Here is an 11705-nt window from a genome sequence, read left to right as displayed (position 1 = left end):
CATGGATCATGAACCAAAGACCGCAATTCATACAACCTGTTCCCATTTCTACTTACCTTCCTTTTTTTCCATTACCCAAGGAGAGATAAAGACAAAACTAAGGAACAACAAATTAAAAGAAAAAAAACCTGACTATATGTTGTAGTATGTTTTCATTTTAAATGGTATGCTGATACTACCTCTAACTCTCAACACAAAATAGTGTATCTAGCTCATAAAATTTCAGTGGCCATTTATTAAATGTTGAATAACTATCTCCAAGCCTCCATGAGAATGGCAATGAGTCCATGTTGATGAGGATAATAGTTATGTTTTTATGATACTCTCTTAGCACACTGATCCAATTGATGACACATGATTCAACATTTATTGAACATATATTATGTACCATAATAAATGTCACATTGTCATTTTTGCAAGAAATTCTTCTAATAAAAGAGAAAGAAAGAAAATATCCATAATGTTTCATCAATGTCTTAACATTCTAGAAATCTTGAATTACACGTCTAATAATCCTGAACAGGAACATAAAAGATGGAAATCTTAAATCCCATTTCTATGACCACTTAATTAGAATCGGATGTATTTTTACAATTAAAACTACACATACATTTGTTGTAATAAAATGCCATGGGAGTTTTTCCCTCAGGTACCCTTTATGCCTTTTAACTCAAAGAAATCCCAGCAACAGATCTCTGAACGATCCTTTTGGACTGAAGATTCGTGGGTGTGACAGACGCTTTCCACATCTGTTTGCTGGTTTGTGCTACAGTGACAGAGAAATGAACGAAATCATCCTGAAATGCCACATTGGCACTTGAAGGTAATGTAAAATCCTACAGATGTAAGAATCATTATGTATATGTATTTTAAATTATAATATAGTCCTTTTAGCTTGAGTAATTATTTTATATAAAATTTAATATTAGTGAATTCTAATTTTTAAGTTTAATTTTTATGGAATATTTTCTCTGGTGTTGTAGGTTTTGAGGAAAATCTGGATAGTAATTTACGGACAAGTGAATTTGAAGGCAAAGATTTTAATGCTTTATTTTTATTTGTGAGATGACCTACCTGGTGAAAAATTATGAGTTTTTGAATCACACAAACAGAGTTTAGATGTAGCTCTTCCCTTTATTACTTATATTACCTTAGATTCTAGTTTCCAAATTTGCAAAGCAGAAAAATAAATACTGCAACATGTGCTTCACTATATCCTGATGAAATGAAATGCACAAGTCAATGCACAGTGTCTAGTTTCATTTAATGAATTATTAATTTCCCAGAACATGTTTTTACTTTGCATGTGATATGTAACTATTTTGCTGTAAATATATCAAGTAATTAAGCATAACAGCTTTCAGTTTTAAATTTTTCTTTGTTGTACATATATGATAATGAAAGAAGTAGAAAAATATAAAATTTTCTTTGATGATTTTTCACTGTTTATATTCTTTTTTTTTTTTTTTTGACAGGCAGAGTGGATAGTGAGAGAGAGAGACAGAGAGAAAGGTCTTCCTTTTGCCATTGGTTCACCCTCCAATGGCCACCATGGCAGGCACGCTGCGGCCGGTGTACCATGCTGATCCTATGGCAGGAGCCAGGTACTTCTCCTGGTCTCCCATGGGGTGCAGGGCCCAAGCACTTGGGCCATCCTCCACTGCACTCCCTGGCCACAGCAGAGAGCTGGCCTGGAAGAGGGGCAACCGGGACAGAATCCGGCGCCCCGACCGGGACTAGAACCCGGTGTGCTGGCGCCGCTAGGTGGAGGATTAGCCTATTGAGCCATGGCACCAGCTATATTCTTTTACAATGCTTGTCATAAGTCCCAAGAATTGCATTTCAATATTTCCCTGTATTTACACTATCAAACTACAGCTAAAATATCATTAAAACACTTCCTCTCAGTGATTTTTCACAGATAATTTAGGTCTTAAAGGAGAGATTTTTGGAAGACATGCTTTAAGTGGCAGGTATGTGAAAAAGTTAACACAATTCTTCATTACTATAGCCCTGTATTCTGGATATCTGTGGTTGGTGTGTGTGTGAAAATGAATTATGAGATGAAGATTTTATAAATAAATTGTATTGAAAATATTAGATAATAAATGATAGGATAAAGAAAGACCATATATCTTTTAAGAGATGGAACGCAGATGCAATCTCATTTGGTCTATGGATAATTTGGCATAACATTTACGATCATGGAATCTGGCATCAAGTATTGGATCATATCTTAGTTCTTTTACTATCTTAATAATTTTGTTCAATAAATTAACCACATTTGTATTATCCCTCTATTTCTTCATATGTAAAATGGCCTAACAGGCTCTTATGAGAGCTGAAGTCATATAAATATTCATATATTTTCATGTGCAAAATTTTTTTATTAAATAGAAACCTAGGAAGAGTTTAAAGGTTAAAAAAGTCATACATTTTCTATGGCCTACATCTCTGTTTTTCAATTTATGAATATTTCCAAAATTTAAAATGTAATATTAAGATGTACTGTGCTCTATATTATTCCAGATGGATTAAATTTCCAGTGTGTATGCTGGACTCACCTGGACTTCATGGAAAATCATAAAAATGTCACAGAATTTGTTTTCATGGGACTGTGGGGAAATAGGCAAATAGAACTACTGTTCTCTTTCTTATTCCTGCTTTGTTATCTGGCTGTCTTGATGGGGAACTTCGTCATTTTCCTCACAATCACCCGCAGCCATCTCATTGAACAGCCTATGTACTATTTTCTCTGCCACCTTTCCCTCATGGACGTCTGCTACACCTCTACTGTGGTCCCCCGGCTAATCAGGGACTTAGCTGCAGTAAGAAAACACATTTCCTACAACGACTGCATGACCCAGCTCTTCACTGCCCACTTGCTGGCTGGTGTGGAAATTTTCATCTTGGTGTCTATGGCCTTAGACCGCTATGTTGCCATTGTCAAGCCCTTGCACTACATGATCATCATGAACCGGAAGAGATGCAACATGCTGCTAGCCATGGCTTGGGTTGTGGGGTTTTGGCACTCTATTGCTCTGCTGCTCATGGTGCTCAGTTTACCTTTCTGTGGTCCTAATCAGATAAATCACTACTTATGCGATGTAAAGCCTCTCTTGAAATTGGTCTGCAAAGATATTCACGTTGTTAGTATCTTAGTGATTGCTAATTCAGGGATGGTGGTAGTTGTAATTTTTCTGGTTTTAGTAGCTTCTTACGTTCTCATTTTATATAATCTTAGGACAAGGTCCTCTGCAGGGCGTCGCAAAGCTCTGTCAACCTGTAGTTCTCACATAATGGTTGTAGTTTTATTTTTTGTGCCCTGCATCTATACCTATGTACTACCTGCAGGTAGTGAGAACAAGGACAAGGAAATCTCTGTGTTTTACACTGTGATTGCTCCCATGCTAAATCCTCTCATCTACACCCTGAGAAATACGGAGATGAAACTTGCCATGGGGAAGGTATGGTCTCGAATGTCAAATTCAGAATTAAAGTAGATAAGGCGATATTCACTGTGCTTTTAATTGCATCTCTCCCAGTAAGTTATCATTTAAAAACTAACAGAAGCATTGTAAACTTCCTTTGGGAGTTGGACTAAATTACCTCTTACGTAAAATGAGAAAAGATGCAAGTTGGCAAGCTACTTTGGTTCACACTGCAATCTGCACTTACCACAGTTGTGACCACCTGGATTTCAAGTGTTCAAGAAATGTTCTTCTAAAGTACATATTTGATGCGGTCAATTAACTTGCTAAGAAGAATTACACAAAATTCAATTTCTCTTGGAATAAAATACAGGTTTCTCACTCGTTAATCAGAAATCTCTCTTTTGCAATGAAATGGATACAACTGGAAACTATACTTAGGGAAATAAACCAGTCCCCAAGAGATAAATACCATTGGTTCTCCCTGATGTGTGGTGACTAATAGAGTACCTAAAAGGTAATCTATAGGAGTGAAGCTGAAACTTTGAGATGTGATGATCTTTAACAGTAATTGTCTTGACTGTTGATGAACAGTTTTTTTTTTTTTTTTTTGGTCATACTGTTTGTTGAACTCTTAGTTTAGGGTAAACCTTATGAGTATAAAGTGAACTGAAAATAGTTCTTTGTAAAAATTAAGAATAGGAACAGTAGAGGAAGGGAGAAGCAGGGTGGGAACATGGGCAGGAGGGAGGATAGGGTAGAAAGTATCACTATGTTCCTAAATCTGTATATATGAAATACATGAAATTTGTATACTTTAAATAAATTTCAGAAAAAAAGAAATTTCTCAAAACTGGTCTAAATCTAATCTACTAATCTCAGAATTTCCTATACTAGAAGAAACTATAATGCCATGGAATTAGGCTTTGGAATCAGGGAGACCCACGTGACAAGCTTGTTTTCTCAATTTTTATCTCTATGTCTTGGCAATTTGCTTTAAATTTATGATTCTTCAGTATAAAATATCTTTGACAAGAGCCAGTAGTACAGTTCCTAAATATGTAAAATTCCTTTGGCTAATGTGAAGTTTCACAGAGCACATAGAATAATAGAAACTCATGCTAGGTATTACTCCTCTTTGCACACTTTTCTTTCTGTGTTCCCTACCCTTGGGTACTTTCATCCATCCACAGTGGACCTCTCTCTATTTCCCACCAGGTCATCATTCTGACATCTTCTCTGCATAAAACTACCTTTCTCCTGCGCTTGCAAGTCCTTCTATTAGATATAATTCAGGCTCCTATATTTACCTCATCCAGGATGGTCTCAAAAACTGAACACAAAAAAATACATTTTTATTCTTTACCTGTTAATATTTTGGCATTCATCTGTATGTGTACAATATTCCAAATAAGCCCATTCTAATGCTGATATTCCTTTTATGAACATGTTTTTCCAGTTGAGGCAGATAATGGGATATATTCTTTTGTTGCATCATTCTTTTTGTTAATTTGACACAGATTAAGATATAAGTAGAAACTATTGAATCTAATTTACAGATACCATGGTCTTTTTTTATTTGACTACATACACTGTTCTCACATACCCTGACCCTTCACTTATATCAAAAACCTTTATGTATCAACAATAAAAATTAGTGTGAGAAATGCCAACAATTCAATCTGCATCCTATGTGCCTAACTTGGCAGAAATAAAATCCAGTAGGTACTCTGCCTCACAAAAAGTTTTTGTTTTTGTTTTTGTTTTAATAAACTGTAGGTTTTATTCTTAGTTTACTCATACTTTTGACATATATAGTAGTAATTTTTTCCTCCAGAAATCTTTTATTTAAGGTATATAAACTTCATGCATTTCATAAATACAACTCTAAGAATATAGTGATTGGTGCCGGCGCCATTGTGGCTTGGTTAATCCTCCACCTGCGGCGCCGGCATCCCATATGGATGCTGGTTCTAGTCCTAGGTGCTCCTCTTCTAGTCCAGCTCTCTGCTTTGGCCCAGGAAGGCAGTGGAGGATGGCCTGAGTGCTTGGGCCCCTGAAGCCACATGGGTGACCAGAGGAACACCTGGCTCCTGGCTTTGGATCGGCACAGTTCTGGCCGTGGCGGCCATTTGTTGGGGTGGACCAACAGAAGGAAGACCTTTATTTCTGTCTTTCTCTCACTGTCTATAACTCTACCTGTCAAAAAAAAAAAGGACAAAGTGATTCTTCCCACCTTTCCCACCCTCTACCCACACTCCCACCCCTCTTGCTTCTCCCTCTTCTATTCAAATTCTTATTTTTTAAAAGATATATTTTCAATTATTTTATACACGAAAGATTAGCCCCATACTAAATAAAGAGTTCAACAAATGGTATGAAAAATAAAAAAACTTCTTCAAAATTGAGACAAGTGTCAATTTTACTTCCATAGATCAACTTGTAGGGGTTCTGTTAGTTACCACTAAACAGGGAGAACATATATTTGTCCTTTTAAAACTGGCTTATTTCACTGAGTATGATGTTTTCCAGCTTTATTCATTTTGTTGCAAACAACAAGATTTCATTTTTTACTGCTGTGTAGTATTCCATGGCATACAACAATAGCAAACCAAATCCAAAACTAGTAGAAAAAAGGAAATAATTAAAATTAGAGAAGAAATCAACAAAGTTGAAACTAAAAAAATTACAAAAGATCAACAAAACAAAAAGCTGGTTTTGGGAAAAAAAATAAAATTGACACACCATTGCAATTGGTGTTTTCATAAAGGTATGAAAAATAAATCAATGTATCAGAATAGAATCTTGAAGGAACATACACAGATGGAGCTAACTAATATTTAATATGTTGGCAATTTGGAAATTAAACAAGAAGAAGATTATTCCTCATTTGGTGTTGGAAAAAGTGGATGTCCCAAGTGGATGTCCCCTTGTAACAAACACACACCTTTCATCAATGTATCACACTTTGCACTAATTTAAATGAAACAGATCTTGAATCTATCTATGAAATGTAAAAGTGTAAAAATGATTAGAGTAAAATAAGGGAAATTCTTTGTGAATTTGGTAAGATAAATAAGTTTCAAGTAACAATATCAAATGGATGATCCACAATATATTGCTAAGTTACGCTTCAGCAAATTAATGCTATTACTGAAAAAATGGTACAATACCTCAGATGTTCTAAAATACAAAAAGATAAGTATATGAAGTAATAAAAATATTAGTTTGAATTAGCCATTCAAAATTTTATACATAAATTACAATATCATGTACACAACAAATATATATGATAATTATTTTAATTACAATCAACATATTTTGAAAATTGAAAGTGTAAGTACAATGCTTATCCTATACATCTTCAATGGATGCCCTACTATGTGCTTTTTTTGGGGGGGGAGGTTAAGATATGGCTGTCTCCGTCTGTGGATTTATACAGGCCAATATGAGTGAAGTTTACTCAACATTGGATGTCATGTGGAAGTGGACATGTAACAAAACACTAGATTTTTGATATTTCTTGTACTGAATTCCACTTTTCTTTGAGTTATTTAATTCTGAAAGCCTAGATTCAAATACTAGACTTAAAAACACTTATTTTCTTGTTCCTCTTGATTACCAGCTGTTTGTGCTAGTTATTTAGTATTTAGAAGCCTCTGTATATTCATCTGTTATAATAGATCTAATAATGCTAAAATATAATTTCATAAGTATTAGATAACATGACAAACTTTCAAAAATCCATATAAAAATTCACATTATCTTATAATTCCATGTCCATTAACTTTTTAAAAAAGGTTTCTATTATTTATTTATTTATAAATAAATTTGAAAGGCAGAGTTACAGAGAGGCAGAGGCAGATTACAGATCACTCCCCAAATGGCCGCAATGTCGGAGCTGGGCTGATCTGAAGCCACGATCCAGGAGCTTCTTCATGGGTCTCCTGTGTGGGGCCAGGGGACCAAGAACTTTGGCCATCTTCTACTATTTTCCCAGGCCATAAGCAAAGAGCTGGATTGGAAGAGGAGTAGCTTGGACAAGAATCTGTGCCCATATGGGATTATGGGGCCACAGGCGGAGACTTAGACATCGATGCCACAGAGCAGGCCCCAAGAGATCTTCATTTTTTAAAATTCTACTTAACTTGTACAAGTTTCACATATTTCATATATACAGATTTAGAAGCATAGTGACACTATCCCCACCCTCCCTCCCACCGTGCTCTAACCATTCCTTCTCCTCTCACACTCCCAGTCTTTATTTTTTTTAAACTTTTATTTAATGAATATAAATTTCCAAAGTACATCTTATGGATTACAATGGCTTCCCCCCCATAACGTCCCTCCCACCCGCAACCCTCCCCTTTCCCACTCCCTCTCCCCTTCCATTCACTTCAAGATTCATTTTCGATTATCTTAATATACAGAAGATCAGTTTAGTATACATTAAGTAAAGATTTCAAAAATTTGCTCCCACACAGAAACATAAAGTGAAAAATAATAGATGATTTTTTTTTCTTTTTTTTTTAACTTTTATAATGAATATAAATTTCCAAAGTACGATTTATGGATTACAATGGCTTCCCCCCCATACCATCCCTCCCACCGACAACCCTCCCCTTTCCCACTCCCTCTCCCCTTCCATTCACATCAAGATTCATTTTCGATTATCTTAATATACAGAAGATCAGCTTAGTATACATTAAGTAAGGATTTCAACAGTTTGCTCCCACACAAAAACATAAAGTGAAAAATAATAGATGATTTTTTTTAAATGATGATGAAATCAGATCAGACCTATTGTCATGTTTAATCCCAGTGAGAGTCAAGTTGGGAGTTGATAATTTCTTTTTTTTTTTTTTTTACAGAGGATCAGTTTAGTATGCATTAAGATTTCAACAGTTTGCACCCCCATAGAAACACAAAGTGAAATATATTGTTTGAGTACTCGTTATAGCATTAAATCTCAATGCACAGAACATTAAGGACAGAGATCCTACATGAGGAGTAAGTGCACAGTGACTCCTGTTGTTGACTTTACCAATTGACACTCCTGTCTATGGCATCAGTAATCTCCCTATGCTCCAGTCATGAGTTTCCAAGGCTATGCAAGCCCTCTGAGTTCTCCGATTATTATCTTGTTTAGACAAGGTCAGGAGGTTCTCTCCTCCCTTCAGAGAAAGGCACCTCCTTCTTTGAAGACCTGTTCTTTCCACTGGGATCTCACTCACAGAGATCTTTTGCCAGAGTGTCTTGGCTTTCCATGCCTGAAATACATCAGTAATCACCCTAGGCTCTAGTCATGAGCTGCCAAGGCTATGGAAGCCCCCTGAGTTCACTGACCTTGATCATATTTAGACAAGGCCATGGTCAAAGTGGAAGTTCTCTCCTCCCTTCAGAGAAAGGTACCTCCTTCTTTGATGACCCGTTCTTTCCACTGGGATCTCACTTGCAGAGATCTTTCATCTAGTTTTTTTTTTTCCCCCAGAGTGTCTTGGCTTTCCATGCCTGAAATACTCTCATGGGCTTTTCAGCCGGATCCGCATGCCTTAAGGGCTGATTCTGAGGCCAGAGTGCTGTTTAGGACATTTGCCATTCTATGGGTCTGCTGTGTATGTCACTTCCCATGTTGGATCGTTCTCTCCCTTTTTTATTCTATCAGTTAGTATTTGCAGACACTAGTCTTGTTTATGTGACCCCTTTGGTTCTTAGTCCTATCATTATGATCAATTGTGAACAGAAATTGATCACTGGGACTAGTGAGATGGCATTGGTACATGCCACCTTGATGGGATTGAATTGGATTTCCCTGGTATGTTTCTAACTCTACCGTTTGAGGTAAGTCAGCTTGAGCATATCCCGAATTGCACATCTCTTCCCTCTCTTATTCCCACTCTTATATTTAACAGCGATCACTTTTCAGTTAAGTTTAAGCACTTAAGAAGAATTGTGTATTGATTACAGTATTCAACCAAAAGTCTTAAGTAGAACAAACAAAAAAAAATGCTAAGAGGGATAACATATTAAGCTGCTCATCAACAGTCAGGGTGAGGGCTGATCAAGTCACCATTTCTCATAGTGTTCATTTCACTTTAACAGGTTTCTTTTTTGGTGCTCAGTTAGTTGTCACCTATCAAGGAGAACAAGTGGTATTTGTCCCTTTGGGATTGGCTTATTTCACTCAGCATAATGTTTTCCAAATTCCTAACAGGGATCACTTTTCAGTTAAAACCAGTCTTTATTTTTACAAAGATCTATTTTCAGTTTACTTATAGACCATAAAGTTGACCTTACACTAAGTGAAAGAGTTGAACAAATAGTATGAAGGAACAAAAAAAAAAAAAAAAAAAAAAAGTGTTCTTACTATTCCTCTATGGAAGAGACAAAGGCTGTAAACAATCATCAAATCTCAAAGTGTCTATTTCACTTCAATACATTCCATTTCAGGTACTCTATTACTTACTCTGGATCATCATTCTCCCTTCACTGCCCCAGGAACACAACCTTTATTTGGGATCATCATTCTCACTGACATGACATTCGGTCGCTTCTCTGCAGTCTATAAGCCTCTTCACTACATTATCATCATGAGCAGGACGAAATGTAAACTCCTGGTCCTGGCTGCTTGGGTTGGTGGAGCTGTCCTTTCATTTCTTCAATTGTCTATAACAATCCAATTACCCATCTGTGGTCCTAATGAGATTGATCACTATTTTTGTGATATTTTTCCTTTGCTGAAAATTGCCCGTACTGATACCAGTATCACGAGTGTCCTCGTGGTTGCCAAATCTAGTCTGATTGTTTTAGTTACTTCTGTTATGCTATTTGTTTCTTATATATTTATAGTATCCACATTAAGAAATCAATCAGCTGGGACAGACACAAAGTGCTTTCTACTTTCAGATCTCATATCACTGCCATTGTCTTATTTTCTGGACCCTCCATATTTGCTTATCTCAGCTCTCCCACCACTTTCCCTGAAGATAAAGTGTTTGCATTTTTTTTCACACCATCATTGCTTCTATGTTCTATCTCCTAATTTATACATTGGGAATTCCAGGGATAAAAATTTCCCTTAGAAATGCTTTGCATCAAGCATGGTTTTGTTGGCTACATACAGTTAATTTACAGAATATTATTGACAGCATCTGTAAAAGAAACTGAATGTGAATGAAAATGTGATAGACCACCTCTGAGATTTTGTGCTACTTGACTAACTTGAGTCAAAAGCATGTAGGGAATAAGACTCAAATGTGAGACCCTGAGCTGCCATCGGCCCAGAGTTGCTGAGACCCTCTGCCTGCTGCCTCCCTGTGTCCCCCACCCTGCCCCATGCTGTCATAGCAGACCTTCAAGCCTACAGCACCTTGAAACAAAGAGTAGACATCCAATTTAACCAAAAACAGCATCCTACCAAAGTCTTGGTGATAACAGAACTACACAAGGGTGAGAATCAGCTTCCTGTCCTGGATAAAAGCGAAATTCTTGTAGAACATGAGTAAACTCGTAAAAATTATTAGGAGGCACTTACAGCTCAACGCCAATCAAGCCATCTTCCTGTCGGTGAATGGTCACAGCGTGGTGAGCATGTCCACACCCATCGCAGAGATACACAAGAATGAGAAGGATGAAGCTGGATTCCTGTATATGGTTTATGCCTCCCAGGAGACTTTTGGAGTGACATTGTCTGTGTAAGAGTAGAACAGCATCTACTCTAGAATTTTTTTTAATTTATTTTTATTTTTGACAGGCAGAGTGGACAGTGAAAGAGAGAAACAGAGAAAGGTCTTCCTTTGCCGTTGGTTCACCCTCCAATGGCCACCGTGGCTGGCACACCACGCTGATCCAAAGCCAGGAGCCAGGTGCTTCTCCTGGTCTCCCATGCGGGTGCAGGGTCCAAGGACTTGGGCCATCCTCCACCGTACTCCTGGGCCACAGCAGAGAGCTGGCCTGGAAGAGGGGCAAGCGGGACAGAATCTGGTGCCCCGACCGGGACTAGAACCCGTTGTGGCTGCGCTGCAAGGCAGAGGATTAGCCTAGTGAGCCGCAGCATCGGCTCTACTCTAGAATTTTACCAACAGAGATTCATCAGTTCATCTGATCACAGATCTTCTAAACAGTAGTGTCCCTGCCTAGGAGTTTTAGGAAATTGTTTTTGTGTTTCAAGCGGAAAAAAGAGCTCCAAAGGAGTGCATTCAGCTTTGGAAAACTATTATTTAACCTAAGCTATCTTGTTTCCAAATTTCAGGAATTGAAAAATAAAATACTATG

The 11705-nt window shown here is 37.1% G+C and overlaps 1 protein-coding gene and 1 pseudogene across 1 annotated transcript; both read left to right on the top strand.

Moving 5' to 3' along the window:
- The first annotated feature begins 2573 nt into the window (after positions 1 to 2573).
- Positions 2574 to 3503, top strand: LOC100356605 (olfactory receptor 4P4-like). The gene has a single exon (XM_002708891.4). It carries the CDS (start codon positions 2574 to 2576, stop codon positions 3501 to 3503), a length of 930 nt encoding a protein of 309 aa, XP_002708937.2.
- A 3340-nt stretch (positions 3504 to 6843) lies between these two features.
- LOC100356856 (olfactory receptor 4P4-like) lies at positions 6844 to 10598 on the top strand (annotated as a pseudogene).
- The last annotated feature ends 1107 nt before the right edge of the window (positions 10599 to 11705 follow it).

Source organism: Oryctolagus cuniculus, chromosome 1, assembly GCF_051225735.1.
Source record: "Oryctolagus cuniculus isolate XC-2025 breed Fujian yellow rabbit chromosome 1, ASM5122573v1, whole genome shotgun sequence".
NCBI classification, from domain to species: Eukaryota; Metazoa; Chordata; class Mammalia; order Lagomorpha; family Leporidae; genus Oryctolagus; species Oryctolagus cuniculus.
The sequence above is the reverse complement of the archived record's forward strand: the minus strand, read 5'-3'. Positions and strand labels throughout refer to the sequence as shown.